The 20,409-nt window shown below is 42.1% G+C and overlaps 2 protein-coding genes across 12 annotated transcripts in view; both read right to left on the reverse strand.

The window, feature by feature from the left end:
- APIP (APAF1 interacting protein) overlaps positions 1-20,409 on the reverse strand; it is a 106,750-nt gene that overhangs the window by 77,766 nt on the left and 8,575 nt on the right. For 6 of the 11 annotated variants that reach the window (XR_013635936.1, XR_013635937.1, XR_013635938.1 and 3 more), the window contains exons 3-7: positions 18,095-18,143; positions 14,988-15,105; positions 13,340-13,475; positions 5,516-5,683; positions 2,392-4,777 (exon numbers count right to left, since the gene is read on the reverse strand). Coding sequence is in view for 3 of the 11 variants with exons in the window: in XM_073347940.2 (XP_073204041.2) it covers positions 4,678-4,777; positions 5,516-5,683; positions 13,340-13,475; positions 14,988-15,105; positions 18,095-18,143 (571 nt within the window). In the remaining 8 variants the exon portion in view is untranslated. Of the gene's footprint in view, positions 1-1,005; positions 4,778-5,515; positions 5,684-13,339; positions 13,476-14,987; positions 15,106-18,094; positions 18,144-20,409 lie in introns of those variants that run through there. The other 5 variants (XM_078853257.1, XM_073347940.2, XR_013635940.1 and 2 more) reach the window with 4 other exon arrangements.
- Positions 8,406-12,635, reverse strand: LOC140912824 (uncharacterized). Its single transcript, XM_073347932.2, has 2 exons — positions 11,459-12,635; positions 8,406-10,585 (listed from the first exon to the last, which is right to left on the reverse strand). Exons 1-2 carry the CDS (start codon positions 11,988-11,990, stop codon positions 10,008-10,010), a joined length of 1,110 nt encoding a protein of 369 aa, XP_073204033.1. The 5' UTR covers positions 11,991-12,635; the 3' UTR covers positions 8,406-10,007.

Here is a 20,409-nt window from a genome sequence, read left to right on the forward strand (position 1 = left end):
CTACATTACCAGCAGAAGTTTGTTTTCTTAAGGTAGAGGTGAATTATAGGGAAAACAGAAATAATTCAAGCTGCAATCACTCATACTCAGTGCAATGGCTGTGTTCTTCCTAAATAGTGTAAGGAATCCAAGACCAGCCAGATTTGGTCACTGGTAGAAAGTGGGAAATGAAAGACAAAACCGAGGCTTTCCTCACTGAATTTTGATGAAGAAAATTCGTGTGAGGAGGTCATTTTAGGCCATTTCTACACTAGCGAGCTTACAGTGGCAGAACTGTACTGATGCAGCTGCACCATTGTAAGATTGTTCATGTAGCCGCTCTATACCAACAGGAGAGAGCCCTCCCGTCAACACAATAAAACCCCCTCAATGAGTGACAGTAGTTATGTCAGCGGGAGAAGCTCTCCTGCCGTCATAGTGCTGTGCACACTACCACTTATGCCGGCAAAACTTATGTTGCTCAGGGGTATTTTTCCACACCTCTGAGTGATGTAAGTTTTGCCAAAATAAGTGGTAGTTTAGACATGGCCTTAAACTCCATCCCTCAGAGATAGATGGGGTCTATCTAAACATTCACCAGTACTGCAGTTCTTTCAAGGAACTTATTCAAGATGGGGCAGGATAGAGGAATTTGAAGGGATGAAAGATTAACTACTTCCTGGTGAAAGTACTTGAATTCTTCCAAGGAGGGAACAGTATATTGTCCTACAAAATGTTTAGTGGGTAATGTTCCTCGCAATTAAGTCATTCCTAACTAAAAATGCCTATTTGCAGACCTTTAGTCACATTACAAAGTCCAATGCAAAGCTTGATCAAGACAGAACATCATATTTGTTGGATAAGTTCAGCACACCACAATTTATTTCTAAGCAGACCTGGGAGAACAATTGCATAAGGTCACAAGAGAGACAAAAAAAGGAGATAATTTCTCCTTACCCTAAAAGGCAAATCTGACTGTCGACATTATGGCATACATAATCAATATAATAAAGGAGTCAGCTCATCTTTTTCTTAGAACAAAGTAAAATTTATTGCTATATACTGTAGCTCTTGATTTACAGAGGTATCCATAGAGACATAATTACTCAATCTGATCAGACCATTAGCCCATCCAAACTGATACCTTGCTTCCAACACTGGCCATTCCCCAATATGGTGGAAGAAGATATTAAAATGCACTATTATGGAATACTGTATTTCAGTGAATAACATACTTTTTGACCCTCATGGCATTGTTTATATCCTGAATCATGACATTTGATGAAATTTTACCATGGTTAATTATGGCCATAAAGACATTTATCAAGATGTTTTAAAATTCTAATGGTCTTTAACAAGATCTTATTGAAAGTGAATTCCTTTGTGAAGGAAAAATTAAGACAGAATATCAGTCTTGTAGTAATTCATTCCCAAGGGCAAGCTATAGAATTGTTAGCTTTTTCTTCGTTCAGAAGAGAACCTAAGTTAGCAGAGGATTCCAAGGCCATCAGTTATAGGCTTGATTAAAAAACAACATTAACAAAACACTCAGGAACAAATTAGTAGTTCAACTGGTGCTTCAGGCTTCATATCTAATTTTTGAATTCCGCAATTTTTTAAAAAAAGTATCCAGCCCAGTGGTATAGATTCTGTCAGCTGACACTGAAATTTTCAACTTGAGTGGCTAGACAACTATCAACAGAACCACCATGGGTCATTAGTCCTGCAGAAATTATGAACCACAGTCCAGCACACAGCTAAATATTTAGAAGCAGAGCTAGAAAAAATGCAATATCTCACAGCAATATAAAAGAGACATCACAATTAAAATATATTAATCCTTCATCGAATATGGTGCCTAGTATCTTTTTCCAGTATATACTTAACCGAAAATAGAGACTGAACTGTTGCCCACATCATCTCTACATCTTCATTACCCTTTTTATTGACCTTCAAAAACAGATGTCCAAGTCTGACCAAACCAAAACTCTCTTTTTTGAGAGAAAGTGCAGGCAATATGATGGCAATAATAATTAATAAATAAAAATCATTTCAATACAGAGAGAAGTTGCAGAAGAAAATAAAAAAGTTAAATTATAGTAAAAGATTATATCAGTGTGTATTTGTCATAAACCTCCACTTAAGGTTTTCCACACCAAACCCACCACCCTACAAAATAATAATAATAAAATTATATGATTGTGAGGTTATAAACAGAAAGCTGTAAGAGCAAAAAAAAAAGTATTTAATTTGTTTTTTCATTGGCAGGTGGAGCATTTCAGAAACTTACAATTGAAGTGAGAAAATCAAAGTGATTTTTGGAAGATATTCATCCACAGCGATCTAAAAAAAACCTCTCCCTCCTTTTCTTCCAAACCATCTCATAGTCAAAAATAACTAGTAGAATCCCACCTGTCAAATGAGTGGAATAGCGCCCCCCTCTGGCTTGGGTCATGTGCAGGAGAATCTGAGAGTTGCGTAGTGGATTAGGAACACCCAAACCTGGATGGGAGAAGCAGGACAAAGGCAAAGATATTCTAAACAAGTTATTAAAGTAGAATAAATAGTCAAAGGGATCTTAATACTAATATGTGAAACCACTAATTCGATTAGAAAGGGTTTTGTTCAAATTTAGGCTCTGGAATCTTTGAAGCTTGCTCTGATTTTCAGGAACAGGCATCTTTGGGTCGGTTCTTTACAATATGTGCTAACTGCTTATCTGTTCCACCTTGCATTTTGCTGTGATGCTGGGAGTATCTTTCCCAAACCCGAAGAAGAGCTCTGTGTGGCTCAACAGCTTGTCTTTCTCACACAAACAGAAGCTGCTCTAATAAAAGATATTACCTCACCTGCCTCATCTCACTAGCATCCTGGGACCAACACGGCTACAACTACATTGCACAATTGCAGTGTAGACTTCTGTGCTCGGGCTGGAGCCTGGGCTCTAGGACCCAGCAAGGTGGGAGGGTCCCAGAGCTTGGGCTGCAGCCCTAGCCCTGAAGTCTACACTGCAATTAAACAGCCCCATGAGTCAGAATTAGCTGGCATGGGCCAACCACAGGTGTCTGCAGTGTAGACATACCTTAAGTGCTATAATCAGTTTTTGCTCAGATACTATTTTAGACATTTTTCTCTTTCAATTAAATACAGTGCTATATTGATTTTAATAAAACCACTGATTCTAGAAAAATTACAAACTACCTAAATATTGATGCTGGATGCTGCATAAAAATATAGAAGTGGGTTTATCCAAGACTGTCTTTGTGTCTGGCTTACTTGGTCCCTCAATCTCTGACTTTAAGTTTAACTAACTCTTCTCATCTCAATACAGATATTATTCTGAGTATATACATATAAATCCAGGTCACCTAAATGGGCATTGTCCAGCAAGGTGAGTATGGGTGGTGGTGTTGTTTTCTAGGGATTAGGAGAGTCAGAGGAGCAGATACTCACTCAAGGTTATTTACACTGCACAATAGTGTCATGTGACTATCAAGGGCAATCTAGCCTAGTAGTCAGAGTGAGCGTTAGACCTGGGGATCGGAATAGATGTCGGGAACTAAGGTTAGGGTCAAAGCTGGAGTCAGTAGTCAGAAGCTGGAGCCAAGGGTCATGCTGGAGGTCAGGAGCTAGATACCAGAGCTAAGGATCAAGCCAGAGGGCAGGAACTGGATATCGTAGCCAGAGGTCAAGCCAGAGTCAGTAGTAAGAAGCCAGAGCCATGGGTCAAGCTGGAGGTCAGGAGCTAAATACCAGAGCTGACAGTCAAGCTAGGAGTCAGCAGTCAGAAGCCGGAGCCTAAGGTCAAGCCAGAGCTCAAGAACTGCAGCAAACAGGGTAGCAGGCAAGCAGGTTCAAGCCAAGGGTAAGACAAAGACAAGACTGGGTGCAAGGCAAGAGCAGCAGGAACAAGGTAACATAGGAGCAGGCACAATGGTGGGAATGAGCGTTGAACAGCCAGTAAGCTGCTGCTGGCTTAAGAGCTGGCCCCTCCAAACTAGCTCTGCTGCAGGCCCTGTTCCTGAGAGAGAGAGAGAGAGATGGGAGGCACAATTGACTGTACAGTTAGCCTACGTGTATTATATGCTGCTGTATGAAAGTCAGGCACGCTGAGGTGGAGTTAAGGTTTCTGCTCTGAATTCCTTTGTTCTGCTTAAAACATTCAATTACTGATTTAATGTGTTTATATATTTAAACAGATACAAAAATGATAATCTGATAAAATTAAATTTCTCATAAAAATTAACTAAGACAGTTTCAGCTATTATTAAGCAGTGATTCTTTGGCAACAGGGAGCCAAATCCACTGTAGTTTTTCTGTCCAAGGTACACAAGTGACACACCATGCACACTGAAATTAATCAAATGGCATTCAACAATTGCTACTGAAGGAAAAAAAACCAAGCCCGAAAGAAGGATTGCTATGCATGACCCTGATCCTGCAGTCAAGGTGTGTACCTGGGCATAGGGGTCTGCCTGCACAGGTCAGCTTGCAGGATTGGGGGCTACATTTCCTCCACTTGCTGTTATTAAACACTTTAGCTATAATTCACCTTTTGACATAAAGACATAAAGCATGCTCTACTAGATGCAGTAGAAGGGCATTCAATTATAAATGCTTGAAGGTTGACAAATACATTTCCACTTTCTGCACTGCAATTTTGGGTGGGTGGGGGTATAGAACTGTGTTGTTAGTAGTTTATACAATCCTGTTTTCTTCAGCTGGATGTTTTGCAGGATTTAGTCCATGCTGCTTCATCTGTACTGCGATATCGAACAGGTAATCATAACATTCGCACCTTCAGTAAAAAGAGAACAGGAGAAATGTGGAGTTGGGACGCATCCTTAGGAAGCTGCATATGTTTAAAAAGCGAACATTTTTCTTCTATACACTGACCATTGATAGCACAGTAGTCAGGCAGCACACTCCCGCTATCACTTTATTGCAATAGTCACTCCACCTCCACGGTGAAGTCTCTGGTGGGGGAGGATTAGCAAGGCCTCTGTGGTGCCCAGGGTTTGTGCTGCACAGCTCTCCGCTGGCAGGTGGGATGGATTCTCGTTAAACAGTCCATCATGTGTGGCTGTAGGCTGAGGCTGTTGAGGAGGATACTGCAAGGGGCCCATGTAAGGAACTTGGAGATCTTCCCCAGAAGCTGATGTGTATGTGGGAATCCGGACTATCTGTTCCCACAGGTTGGCAAACTGGGCAATGATGGCTCTTCCAGATGTCAATGGCTGCTCCATAGCCATGAGGAAACAAGTCTAAGTTTCCTCTCCAACGGCCTATATAAACTCCACCAAAATCAATCAGATTCTTTATATGCAGATTGTCAGAGGAAAGATCACAGATTCTGTTTTCCCACATGAAAAGAAGTTGTCAAGAACCCTGTAGACTGGGCCAATTGTCACTGGTGGTGTGAGCCAAGAGAGTGAAGTATCAACTGTGGCTGGGATGTATATGCAGTGATTCTACCTCCATTAATATTTCAGGGCTACTATGGCAACAGATATGACCTTCTTTAAATTGCACTCACATTGTTTTGGCTTTTTCCCATGTTTCTCCCCATACGTAAACTCCATGACGTCTGACCAATACAGCACAAGAGTCTGGGTATTCATTCATTGCATGTGCCATTCGTTCCTTGAGATCCTTCTCCTCTGGTGTGTTCTCAACGATGGGGACCACTAACTTATCATCATATCTAAACAGAAAATAAGGTAGTATTGCAATTAAAAACCAATGCGTTCTGAAGTGTTTTCTATCAAGAGACTATGCTGTTCCTGCTCTTACATGGCATGGATGATATCAGTTCTTTCCCACATCTAAGAGCCATCGTCCTAAGCTTTCCCCAATCAAGGAGGTTCTCCCTTCATTATTTGCAGAGGATTTGGTAACATCTTTAACAGTGATTCTCAAACTCTTTCATCTTGTGAACAATGCTATGCTATACATCCTCTCAAGGACACTTCCGGTCCCAAACCTGATCCAACATCTTCCCTATGAAAGCTATTGTGCTGGGTTACACTACCCTGGGAATACTTGAACTGTATTCAGGACAAAAGAAAATAAAAATACTTTAATGCACTTCGTGTAACTGCTTGCTTACATATCATTATTTTGTATCCGCTGTTTATTGTCTCTCCTTGGATTTAGGAATTTACTTTTCTCAGCACTAAATCTCCTTTCATTGCCTGCCCTTACTGCTTGCATCAATATGAGTCACTTAGCAGTTTTGGTCTGTCCTCTTCTGCACTGGTTATCCCTCTAATATTGGCAACATCTACTAACTTGATCATGGCTGAATTTATTTAAAAAACACTTAATAAAGAAAGATATGAAGCAGTCACTTAGGATTAAAATGTCTGAATTTGGTTGGTCTAAAAAAGACTTTGGAAACCCTGACAGAGTCCTGATCAAGGATAAAGGTAGAAGTAAGTGTCAGTGCTTGAATAATTAAAGATGTTTCTCTGTTGTGACAGAGTCCTCAGTGGGATACGTGCAATCTGCAACAATAGTTTGAGAACCACTGCACTATAGGTAAGATGCTGCATGCTGTTCAGTGGAACTTGCAGAATAGTGTGTAGCAAAGAGAGACCAGGATATTTGGCATTGTTTGAACCTTAATTAATATTTGCAGAAACTTGTTTAAATAGATATACTAAATCTCTAGATCAAATTCAGATTCACCATCAAGATCATACAGGTATTTTTTAAGTAGTTGGTGGGAGAACATCTTCAAAAAAGATGGAGTCACATTATAGATAAGAAGCAATGCTGAAAGTAGTAAATCTAGTATTAGATGTGTTTATTCACAGAAAGAGAGAAAATCTGGTTCTATACAGAGTCTTTTATGCGGAAGGCATCCCAAAGCACTCTACAGTCTAATGAATGAAACAAATGTAGTAATGTTTGTGAGCTCACCTACTACTCACATACAGCGTGGAAATTAAAACAAGCGCTGAAGTGTTGGCTAGGAGTGAGAACAGACAACTGGGAGCAACATGTCCTAAGTTCTAGTCCCAGCTCTGCCACCATCTGAGTGAATTTAGACAAGTCACAACACTTCTCTGTGCCTTCTTCTATAAAACCACTTACCAGCTTCACAAGGTTGTATGTGAGAATTAAGGTCTACAAAACACCTTGAGATTTTTAGATGGTATGCACGTACTAAGTATTAATTTATTATTGAGAGAAAAAGAGAGACCAGGCTCATGCTACTCTTTTTTAAAGATGTTCTGGGATAACTGAGGGTTGGGGATTTTCAAAACTGTTTATCAGTGGCTAGCATTGACTTAAGGAGCAGTGCACTGTAGGTAGCTATCCCACAGTTCCCACAGTCTCCGCTGCCCACTGGAATTCTGGGTTAAGCTCCCAATGCCCGATGGGGCAAAAACTATTGTCGAGAGTGGTTTTGGGTTCATGTCGTCAGTCGCCCCTCCCCCCCTCAAAGCAACAGCAGACAATCGTTTCGCGCTTTTTTTCTTGGGTTACAAGACGCCATACGATGGCAAGCATGGAGCCCGCTCAGCTCACCGCTGCTGTTACTACTGTTACTGCTGCTGTTAATACACGGTCTCCCACAGTATTCTTGTCAGCAAGTTAAAGAAGTACGGGCTGGATGAATGCACTATAAGGTGGGTAGAAAGTTGGCTAGATTGTCGGGCTCAACGGGTAGTGATCAATGGCTCCATGTCTAGTTGGCAGCCGGTGTCAAGTGGAGTGCCCCAGGGGCCGGTCCTGGGGCCGGTTTTGTTCAATATCTTCACAAATGATCTGGAGGATGGTGTGGATTGCACTCTCAGCAAATTTGCGGATGATACTAAACTGGGAGGAGTGGTAGATACGCTGGAAGGCAGGGATAGGATACAGAGGGACCTAGACAAATTGGAGGATTGGGCCAAAGGAAATCTGATGAGGTTCAATAAGGATAAGTGCAGGGTCCTGCACTTAGGACAGAAGAACCCAATGCACAGCTACAGACTAGGGACCGAATGGCTAGGCAGCAGTTCTGCGGAAAAGGACATGGGGTGACAGTGGACGAGAAGCTGGATATGAGTCAGCAGTGTGCCCTTGTTGCCAAGAAGGCCAATGGCATTTTGGGATGTATAAGTAGGGGCATAGCCAGCAGATCGAGGGACGTGATCGCCCCTCTCTATTTGACATTGGTGAGGCCTCATCTGGAGTACTGTGTCCAGTTTTGGGCCCCACACTACAAGAAGGATGTGAATAAATTGGAGAGAGTCCAGCGAAGGGCAACAAAAATGATTAGGGGTCTGGAACACATGACTTATGAGGAGAGGCTGAGGGAACTGGGATTGTTTAGTCTGCAGAAGAGAAGAATGAGGGGGGATTTGATAGCTGCTTTCAACTACCTGAGAGGTGGTTCCAGAGAGGATGGTTCTAGACTATTCTCAGTGGTAGAAGATGACAGGACAAGGAGTAATGGTCTCAAGTTGCAGTGGGGGAGGTTTAGGTTGGATATTAGGAAAAACTTTTTCACTAGGAGGGTGGTGAAACACTGAAATGCGTTGCCTAGGGAGGTGGTGGAATCTCCTTCCTTAGAAGTTTTTAAGGTCAGGCTTGACAAAGCCCTGGGTGGGATGATTTAATTGGGGATTGGTCCTGCTTTTGAGCAGGGGGTTGGACTAGATGACCTCCTGAGGTCCCTTCCAACCCTGATATTCTATGATTCTATGTAGTGAGCATTGTAAACACCTCACGCATTATCCTGGAGTATGTGCAGAACCGGGCTAAGAGACACCAGCACGAGGACGATTGTGATGAGGACACGGAGAAAGACATTCCTGAAAGCACGAGCTGTGCCAACTGGGACATCATGGCGGCAGTGGGGCTGGTTGATACAGTGGAATGCCAATTCTGGGCCCGGCAAATAAGCACAGACTGGTGGGACCACAGGTATGGGATGATTCACAGTGGCTGCAAAACTTTCGCATGTGTAAGGCCACTTTCCTTGAACTTTGTGAGTTGCTTTCCCCCACGCTGAAGTGCAGGAATACCAAGATGAGAGCTGCCCTGACCGTTCAGAAGCGAGTGGCGATAGCCCTGTGGAAGCTTGCAGTGCCTGACTGCTACCGGTGAGTCGGGAATCAATTTGGAGTGGGCAAGTCTACCATGGGGACTGCTGTGATCCAAGTAGCCAGTGCAATCACTGATGTTCTGCTATGAAGGGAGTGACTCTGGGAAATGTGCAGGTCTTAGTGGATGGCTTTGCTGCAATGGGGTTCCCCAACTGTGGTGGGGTGATAGACTGAACACATATCCCTATCTTGGCACTGGACCTCCTTGCCAACCAATACATAAACCACAAGGGATACTTCTCAATGGTGCTGCAAAAACTGGTGGATCACAAGGGATGTTTCACCGACATCAATGTGGGATGGCTAGGAAAGGTGCATGACCCTTGCATCTTTAGGAACTCCGGGCTGTTCGAGCAGTTGCAAGAAGGGACTTACTTCCCAGACCAGAAAATTACAATTGGGGATGTTGAAATGCCAATAGTTATCCTTGGGGACCCAGCCTACCCCTTGCTTCCATGGCTCATGAAGCCATACGCAGGTAGCCTGGACAGTAGTAAGCAGTTCAACTATAGGCTGAGCAAGTGCAGAAAGGTGGTAGAATGTGCTTTTGGACATTTAAAAGCTTGCTGGTGCTGTTTGCTGACTAGGTTAGACCTCAGTGCAACCAACATTCCCATTGCTTTTGCTGCTTGCTCCATAATATCTGTGAGAGTAATGGGGAGACGTTTATGGCGGGGTGGGAGGTTTAGGCAAATCGCCTGGCAACCGATTTTGAGCAGCCAGACACCAGGGCAATTAGAAGAGCACAGCTAGGCACGCTGCGCATCAGAGAGGCTTTGAAAACCAGTTTCATGACTGGCCAGGTTACGGTGTGACAGTTGTGTGTGCTGCTCCTTGCTGCAAACCTGCCCCCTTTGTTGATTTTAATTCCCTGTAAGCCAACCACTCTCCCCTCTTCGATCACAGCTGGCAAAGGAAATAAAGTAACTATTGTTTTGAAACCATGCATTCTTCCTTTATTAATTTAAAAAAAAAAAAAAGTGAAATAACTGACAAGGGAGCCCGGGTGGGGTGGGGTGTGGGAGGAGGGAAGGACAAGGCCACATTGCTTATTGCAGCCACACTACAAATCATAACTGTTTGAACAACAGCCTTCTGTTGCTTGGGCCATCCTTGGAGTGGAGTGGCTGGGTGCCTGGAGTCTCCCCCCTGTGCATTCTTGGACATCTGGGTGAGGAGGATATGGAACTTGGAGGAGGGCAGGCCATTATACAATGGATGCAGTGGGGTCTGTGCTCGTTGGCTTTCCTGCAGCTCCAACGGACGCTTCATCATGTCCGTTTGCTCCCTCATTAGCTTCACCATCTGCCTCTGTTCTTCGTGCTCACTTAGTCCTTTCCTGGCCTCTGCCACTGAATGCCTCCATGCATTAAGCTGTGCCCTATCAGTGCGGCAGGACTGCATGAGCTTGGAAAACATGTCATCGCGAGTGCGTTTTTTTTGCCTTCTAATCTGCGATAACCTCAGGGATGGAGATGATAGGGGGAGCATAGAAACATTGGCACCTGGAAAAAGGGAGAGTAAAATTTAAGATGATACATTTCTGAGAACAAAAGGGAGAGTCTTTCACAGTGAATCACGCAATCCACAGCAGACAGCACATGTGCTTTAGGTACAAGGTCGCATTTTGCCTTTTATATTGAGCGCCTGCTGGTATGGTGACATATCACAAATGGCTGGGCAACAGAATCTGGTTTCCAGGAAGCCATGGTAAGCCTTTTGGTACGTGGGGTTGGCTTCTTATGTCTTCATAACATGTGGGAATGGTTTCAAACTGCAGCACCATCCTTTCCCATAGCAAGCACTGCTGGTTTGGTTTCACATTTAAAAGGAGGGGCTGTGGTTTTCAGGTGGATGTGCAGCACACACCTCCCCCCAGCCCATCACATGGCTACTCTCTGGGATGATCCCTTTTAGCCAAGTGCAAACAACCCAGCATGAACGGGGTCCTTTTAATGTTTCCTTACAAAAATTCCCCTACTTCAACCAGGTGACCATGAATGATATCACTCTCCTGAGGTTAACCCAGAAGGATAAAGACTGAATGTTGCTTGAATGCGATCAAAACCCAGGACCATTCGCTGCCATGCTTTGTGTTGCAATGATTCAAGACACTGGCTTGGCGTGGTAAAGTGTCCTACCGTGGAGGATGAAATAAGGCAGCACTCCCCAGAAACCTTCTGCAAAGGCTTTCAGAGTACCTCCATGAGAGCTTCATGGAGATGTCCCTGGAGGATTCCCGCTCCATCCCCAGACACATTAACAGACTTTTCCAGTAGCTGTACTGGCCGCGAATGCATCCCAATTCTTCAGGGCAAATCAAACATTAAACACTATTGCTTTTAAACCCTGTACTGTAGTTTCAAATGTGCACTCACCAGAGCTGCCTCCTCCGCCTTCAGGGTCGGGGATCCCGCCTTGGGAGGGTAATGGCTCCAGGGTGATGAAAAGGTACTGGCTGCCAGGGAGAATGGATTCACCACCTGCCTGCTGCGCATTCTCTTCCTCCTCCTCTTCCTCATCCACAAAATCCTCCTCCCTGTTGCGTGAGACTCCCCCCTTGCAGGTGTCCGTGGACAGTGGTGGGGTAGTGGTAAGGTCCCCCCCTAGAATGCCATGCAGCTGATCAAAGAAGCGGCATGTATGGGGCTCTGACCCTGAGCAATCGTTTGCCTCCTTTGTCTTTTGGTAGGCTTGCCTGAGCTCCTTAACTTTCATGCGGCATGGCTGTGTGTCCCTGTTGTAGCCTCTCTCCACCATGCCCTTTGTGATTTTGGCATATATATTAGCATTTCTTCTTTTTGATCGGAGTTCGGCCTGCACAGATTCTTCTCCCCATTCAGCAATCAGATCCAGTGTCTCCCTTTTGGTCCACGCTGGAGCTTGTTTGCAATTCTGGGGAGACTGCATGGTCACCTGTGCTGCTGAGTGTGCTATGCCGACCAAACAGGAAATGAAATTCAAAAGTTCCCGGGGCTTTTCCTGGGTACCTGGCTAGTGCATCGGAGTTCAAAGTGCTGTCCAGAGCAGTTAGAGCACTCTGGGATAGCTCCCGGAGGCCAATACTGTCGAATTGCGTCTGCACTACCCCAAATTCGACCCAGCAAGATCGATTTTAGCGCTACTCCCCTCGCCGGGAAGGAGTACAGAAGTCGATTTTAAGAGCCCTTTAGACTGACGGGACAGGGTTGGTGGTGTAGATGCATTCATTTTAAAATCGACCTATCATGGCTAAATTTGACTGAACCCAGCAGTGTAGACCAGGGCTCGGTCAAAGGTAAAACTTCTGCTGACTTCAGTGAGAGCCCATGATAAATATTTTGAAAATCCTATCCTTAATATTTACCTGAACAATCACCAGAAAACAATACCCAGAAAGAGCCCCTGAAAATTGAATTAAAAAAAAAAGATTTTTATACAAAATTCAAGATAATAATCCAGTGCTATCAGGTGCCTTTGTCTGCATTAGTATTTGTATTTTTAATGTATAGCAAAAAGTTTTCGTGAAGTTGCCATCTTTATGTGCAGAGAACACACCCTTGTGTCAAATCCAAACTTCAATGCATTTCTACCTTCCTAAAAGTTTTTGGGGAAAATGTTAGTTACAAAATTAACACCAAGAAAGTGCAGAGGTGTATATCTTTAACATCCCATAATTTCTCATCTTGTTGTCACACACTATTTGAAATGAGTGTGCTCATCTCAACTCAATGCTTTGTGGGAAAGAGTCCCACAAAAAGCCACCACATAAAATCTAGAATAATTCAGCACCTTCTCTGGAGAAGTCAGTGACTGAGCTGTTACAGAGATCTTGTTACTTTTTATCCCTAACCATAGGGTGTTTTCTTTTCATCAGGTTAGGGTCACCCCTGAGACAGCATGTTGGAAGCTGGGGCTGCTATCTTTTCACTATATCTAGCATCAGTATTAAAAAATGGCAGCCTTTCACCTTTCATTAGTACACAGAATCACTCAAATTCGCAATAAAAGCAGCATATTGAAATGTAAGGGAAATTCATAACACTGGAAAACATTGTTCTTCCCTAGGCAGTTTAACGTTCCTCAAATTGGATTTGAGCTTTGGTCCAAGACATGCATGGTAAGTTTTATTCAAATAAGCCCCTTAGTGAATATTCCACTGACTTAATTACAAATATTGCTCACTTGAATGCTGACACCATGAAAGACACTGACATTTTTGAAGATGACATTTAGCAGAAACATTGTACACTGGATTAGTCTTGTAAATGGGAATCTACCTGTAATACCCTCCTGAAGTGCATTTCTTGATCCCTTTTATCATTTCCTGATGGGTAATTCTAAACTCACTTCCTGGATAGAGAAGGGTAGCCATGACAGCAGCTTTTGAATGAGTGTGGATCACAGCTCCAGCTCCTAGGAGGAGAAGAAAAAGGGATACCTCTGTATTTCATCTTGAAATGTGACTCCCTATCTTCCATTAAGATAAACTGACATGTGAAAATGAGTTTCAACACTTCAGCTGAACATCCTTGCTAATGGACTAGACAAGGAAAATAGTCAGTTCTTTCGAGCAACCAAAAGGTATGTTAATAAGAAGTCCTCTCTAATCTACAAAGAACAGTGAGAGTTATCTTTAGGGTGTCAGTAGCTAGTTTTAGTGCAAATTCCAGGCAAACCTTCTCCCTCATGCACCTAGTTTACATTTCCATCTGTTGAGATGACTAAAACATTTTAATTACATCACCAAAGAGCGCTGAGGTTCTAAAGAATTAAAAATTTGACGTATTTGTGGCAGAAGAGTACAAAGAAGATTCAAAGAACTCTGAAGAGAAGGAGAGTTTCTTTGATGTACAGCTATTTCTCTCTGGAGACTATAAACTGGTTCCCTGACATCACTTTCAATCATTTTATTTTTATACTGTGGTGTGGTGGAAAGGTCAAGCACAGGAATCACAAGGTATAAACCTGCAATGTTGTTGAAAATTGCAAGTTCTCCTTTGGATATGCAAAGGCTCCCCATGTGCAAGTTTCCTTTACCGGAAAACAAGAATAGACTCCCAAAATCATTTTTTTTTTGAAGGGGGGGGGCGGGGAGGAGGACAAAAGACACAAATCTTGTACAATTGCATAAAACCTTCAGCTACTGTTAAAATCAAATTCCATAAAATTAAACTGATAAAAATGTGTAGAAAGTGCAGAAGTGTTAGATTAATATACATTTAAAAATATTTTTAAAATATATTAAAATATATTTCTAAATGGGACCAGAGACATTAGATAAAGGTGTTGTTTTGCCTTTTTTCCCCTATTAGGATGAATTGGATAGAAGCAGTAGACAAACAGGGCCTTTAATCCAAGTTTACTGCAGTCATGCATGAAATGTCATGCCCGTTACTAGATCCCATGTGGGTTTGTTTCTCTCAAAGAACTGATATGGGGGATGCTGCTTCCACTTAATGTAGCAAACAATTGTGAGAGTTGCACTCTCTGTACTATTTCTGGCGTTTCTGATATCAACAGATGCAAGAGAAATAGAATCCTAAACTCATGACTTGGCCTGAAGTGTAATTGGAGAAAAAGGAAAAAAGTTTTGCTTTTCAGAATATTTATAATTGTAAAGTAAATACATGTTCTGTCAATAATTTGGAATCTGAATAGTGTTACATTTCTTACACCATTGTAACTAGCAATTTGGTAACCTTTACAATTGCAAAAGATTGTAATATGGCCTAAAATCTATTGGTATGAAACTACTGCAAGGTCATAAGACTATAAATTTAGCTACTACGGTATTTTCCAATTAAGGCAATATTAAATTCCAGAGATGCTACACTTATGACTTAGGAGTTTCCATTTCATGAACTGATTTATATTGTCATGAACTGATTTATATTATTGTCTGAATAAAATGCATTTATTGCATACCTCTCATGGTGTAAGCATTCATAAAGAGAGGCGTGCACTGGCTTTTCTTTAGTTGCTTGTGTGGTGGAGGGCCGCTGATGTCCCGTTCTTCTATGTCACAAACAAACATATCTTCGGGCTGTGAGAGAGGTAGAACTACTTAAACTGTGACACTCTTCCCCAAAATAAATTTACTTTTCTTCTGGGGAGATAAGTAGAAAACAGGCCTGCTTTTGGCAGCTTTACATAAACTGTATTTTTGCATTAATAAACTGTTTCTCCATGAGATTAAGCCCAAAGCTTTTTTATTTAAAATCAATTATGCATCATGCCAGAATGTATCTTCCCCCATCTTTTATTCTGCAAATACATTTAATGATCACCATATGGAAACCCAAGTGTCAATCAGTGAGAGGATTCCTATCATCCTTCATTGTATTATCTCCGATGGAGATGTGGAGCAGTGATTCCTACTCCACATTGTTTCTGTTTCGGAGGAGTCCCTAGTATCATAAATCAGCTGGCAGTATTTACTATTCGTCTCCAGCAGTACTTCTGTTTTTATCCTTAAGGGAGAGGAACTGAGATAGACTAAGGCAGTGGTGGGCAACCGGCGGCCCATCAGGGTAATCTGATTGTGGGCTGCAAGACATTTTGCTGACATTGACCATCCGCAAGCACAGCCCCTCGCAGCTCTCAGTGGCCATAGTTCGCCGTTCCCAGCCAATGGGAGCTGCGGGAAGCGGCAGCAAGCACATCCCTGCGGCCTGCTGCTTCCCGCAGCTCCCATTGGCTGGGAACGGCGAACCGCGGCCACTGGGAGCTGGGAGGGGGGACGGGGACGGACATGCCTGCGGATGGTTGTCAGTAAAACGTCTCACGGCCTGCAATCAGATTACCCTGATGGGCCGCATGCGGCCCATGGACTGCAGGTTGCCCACCACTGGGCTACGGTCATCTTGATCTGGGGAAATCCTACCTGCCTACAGAGCAGCCCTAGAGAAAGAAATATTTACATACAAACAAATAAAAATTAGGGCTGTCAAGACATTAAAAAAAATTAATTGCATGATTAACAAAATGAATTGCGATTAATCGCACTGTTAAACAATAAGAGAATACCATTTATTTAAATATTTTTGGATGGTTTCTACATTTCCAAATGTATTGATTTCAATTACAACACAGAATACGAAGTGTACAGTGCTCACTGTATATTTATTTTTGATTACAAGTATTTTCACTATAAAAAATCCCAAAAGAAATAGTATTTTTCAATTCACCTAATACAAGAACTGTAGTGCAATCTCTTTATCATGAAATATATTACAAATTTAGAATTATGTTAAAAAAACACCACCACCTGCATTCAAAAATAAAACAATGTTCAGTTCTAGAGCCTGCAAGTCCACTCACTTTTTGTTCAGCCAATCGCTCAGACAAACAAGTTTGTTTACATTTGCAGGAGATAATGCTGCCTGCTTCTTGTGCACGTCACCTGAAAGTGAGAACTGGCGTTCTCATGGAACTGTTGTAGCCAGTGTTGCAAGATATTTACATGCCAGATGCACTACAGATTCATATGTCCCTTCATGATTCAATCACCATTCCAGGGGACATGCATCCATGCTGATGACGGGTTCTGCTCAATAACAATCCAAATCAGTACGGACCTACGCATGTTCGTTTTCATTATCCGAGTCAGATGCCACCAGCAGAAGGTTGATTTTCTTTTTTGGTGGTTTGGGTTCTTTAGTTTACGCATCGGAGTGTTGCTCTTTTAAGACTTCTGAAAGCATGCTCCACACCTCATCCCTGTCAGATTTTGGAAGGCACTTCTGATTCTTAAACCTTGGGTCAAGTGCTGTATTTATCTTTAGAAATCTCACATTGGTACCTTCTTTGCGTTTTGTGAAATCTGTAGTGAAAGTGTTCTTAAAATGAACAACATGTGCTGGGTCATCATCTGAGACAGCTACAACATGAAATATATGGCAGGATGCAGGTAAAACAGAGCCGGGGACATACAATTCTCCCTCAAGGAGTTCGGTCACAAATTTAACTCACAAATTATTTTTTTTAAATGAGCATCATCAGCATGGAAGCATGCCCTCTGGAATGGTAGCCAAAGCATGAAGAGACATACGAATATTTAGTATATCTGGCACGTAAATAGCTTGCAATGGCTGCTACAAAAGTGCCACACAAATGCCTGTTTTCACTTTCTGGTGACATTGTAAATAAGAAGAGGGCAGCATTATCCCCTGTAAATGTAAACAAACTTGTTTGTCTTAGTGAATGGCTGAACAAGAAGTAGGACTGAGTGGCCCTGTAAGCTCTGAAGTTTTACATTGTTTTGTTTTTGAGTGCAGTTATGTAACAAAAAAAAAAAATAAAAAAAAAATCTACATTTGTAAGTTGCACTGTCACCAGAAAGAAATTGCACTATGGTACTTGTATGAGGTGAACTGAAAAATACTATTTCTTTGGTTATAATTTTTACAGTGCAAATATTTGTAATAAAAAATAATATACACTGATTTCAGTTACAACACAGAATACAATATATATATAAATATTTAATACATTTCAATTGGTATTCTATTGATAACAGTGCAATTAAAATTGCGATTAATAGTGATTAATTTTTTTAATTGCTATTCATTTTTTTGAGTTAATCACGTAAATTGACTGAGATTAATCGACAGACCTAATAAAAATATTTAGAACAGAAGCTTTAACACACAGTTACCCAATTGCATGTATACATTATTAACTAAAACTGTAGCAAACTAGCTGAATGTTGGGTTGTTGCAGAACAAATCTGGGGCTGAAGTAGATTTCAGATATCATGGTCAGTACTAATTTAAGGACAAGAAAACTCAAAAGGAGTAACCTACTTACGTCACTGAAGAAGTACTGAATTGCTGTCTGAGATCACAGAATACTAGGAGAAATCATCAGTGGTCTCAAGAAGGTAGTCAGTAATAATAAGGTGTTTCAGACTTCATAACAAGAAAAAAACCCAAACTGCTTTGAAAGAACACTCAGAATAAATAGCTCACTAAAAGTAATTTTGTTACTTTTCAGGGATGAGTTCTGAGGTAAAAAAACAAAGTTTTACATACCTGAATTCTTTCCTTTTGGACTCCTGATGGCGCAATGTAGATTTCATCTCTAGGAAAACATATAGAATTTAGCTCCATGTATAACAGTGGTTCTCAAAGCCGGTCCGCCGCTTGTTCAGGGAAAGCCCCTGGTGGGTAGGACAGGTTTGTTTACCTGCCGCGTCTGCAGGTTCGGCCAATCGCGGCTCCCACTGGCCGCGGTTCACAGCTCCAGGCCAATGGGGCTGCGGGAAGCGGCGCGGTCCAAAGGATGAGCTGGCCGCCCTTCCCGCAGCCCCCATTGGCCTGGAGTGGCGAACCGCGGCCAGTGGGAGCCATGATCAGCCGAAACTGCGGACGAGGCAGGTAAACAAACTGGTCCGGTCTGGCCCGCCGGGGGCTTTCCCTGAACAAGCGGCGGACCGGCTTTGAGAACCACTGATGTATAAGATATAGAATTTGAAGTATATATAATTTGCTAGCGCCATTTTAGTACTCTACCCTTTATTGATAAAGAATTAACTTACACAGCACATGATTATGCAACCACACTTGTCCTCCCACACATTCACATACAGATGGTTTTCAATATGCAACACTGATCTTACTAGAACAGTTGGAAGCTCTGAGAATATCCAAGACGTAAATAGTTCTTTCAAACTGCCTACAGATTTAACTGAGTATATTTGTATCACCGAAGAGAAAAAAAAACCACACCCCACATTAGTTGGAATTGAAGGAAACAGAAGGGAATTTGCAAGTAGACACTGAGTGATGCAAGAAAAAACAGGGCCAAACCTATCATTTATAGCTTAATATCAATTAGCTATTAGAGTATGTAATCACCTTTAGTTACTGGGAAATACACTTATCTATGTGGTAACCATTAAATTGTATTATATATGTTTTAATGTATGAATAAATATACAGTATTTAATTCACACAGAAGAAAACATTGAACAATTCAATAAACTGAACAATTTATGTTCAAGTGGAAATACCTAAAGCTTGCAAGCCTTATGTGAATGAAGAATTTCAGCATCTTTACATAAATTAAAATTATTTAAAAATAGGGTGTGAAATATTTTCAGTAAAGGCAATAAAAAGGATAATATTTGTAATCACTATTCATCTTCAAAGGTCTTATTTTAAAATCTATAGAGACACCTAGTGAACAATTAGTAAATCTACAGATAAATTTCCAGAAATTTCAGCACAAAGACTCTGTTAGTTTCCTAAGGAAAACATGGAGTTCATATTTATGGACAAGACAGAGTCCTTTGAATAAGATATAACCTTCAAGATAGTATACTTATCTTGACAAAACACATGATATCTGAGATACAAAAAAATGTGGTTTTAATGGATTAACTATTTGCAGTACGAATGTATTAATACTAATGAATTTAATCATTGATACTTGGTGCCATTCTATGAGCAAGATAACTAATGTGGCAGAGCTCCGACCTTGTCTCAGTGGGTCCCGTGCTTCCTGGCGGATTACGCTAGCCTCAGAGGCTCACTGTGACCCTCTATGTAGCCCTTCTCCCTCTAGGGGCAAGGGTCACAGCCTACTGAGCCATTTTCATCATAAGCCAGCAAGGAGATTGGTGAGAGAACTCCCATAGTCTCTGTTGTCCCTATGGGCTTGTTCCAGAACAGTTTAGCCTCCTGTCCTGACAGGGGCCTGTCTTCCCCTCTTAGGAGGTGTTTCTGTAGTGTCAAGTTCGGGGGAACCCGGGCCCGACCTCTACTCCCGGTTCCAGCCCAGGGACCCTAATGGCAGCAGCTGACCTTTTACTGCCACAGTTGCTACATTTCCCTGGGCCGCTTCCCCACAGCTCTCCCGCTTCTCTCTCTCAACACCTTCTTCACCCTTACCATAGGGCTCCCTTTCTAGTGGCTTGAGGGTATCTTCATTACCCAGCCCTTCAGCTGCACTTCCACTCCCCTGGCCTGACTGGAGTGAGCCCTTTTATAGTATCAGAGGGGCTGTAATTAGAGTCAAGTGTTCACATTAGCTTAACAGCCTCACCTGACTCTTTGCAGGTTAATTGGAGTCAGGTGTTCTCATTAGCCTACTGACTTCAATTAACTCTTTGCAGGCTAATTGGAGTCACGTGTCCACCCTAGCCTGGAGCAGCCCCTTCTCTGGTCAGTCAGGGAACAGAAAACTGCTTATCCAGTGGCCAGTATATCTGCCTTCTACTACTCTGCTGTACCCAACTGGCCTGGGTCTATCACACTACGAAAGTAGTATGTTAAGCAATTGATTACTATTTGATTGCTACTGAAACAAAGAGACGTCCCTCCTTTCTAAAAGAAAAATGACTTGT

Source organism: Lepidochelys kempii, chromosome 6, assembly GCF_965140285.1.
Source record: "Lepidochelys kempii isolate rLepKem1 chromosome 6, rLepKem1.hap1, whole genome shotgun sequence".
Lineage (NCBI taxonomy): Eukaryota > Metazoa > Chordata > Testudines > Cheloniidae > Lepidochelys > Lepidochelys kempii.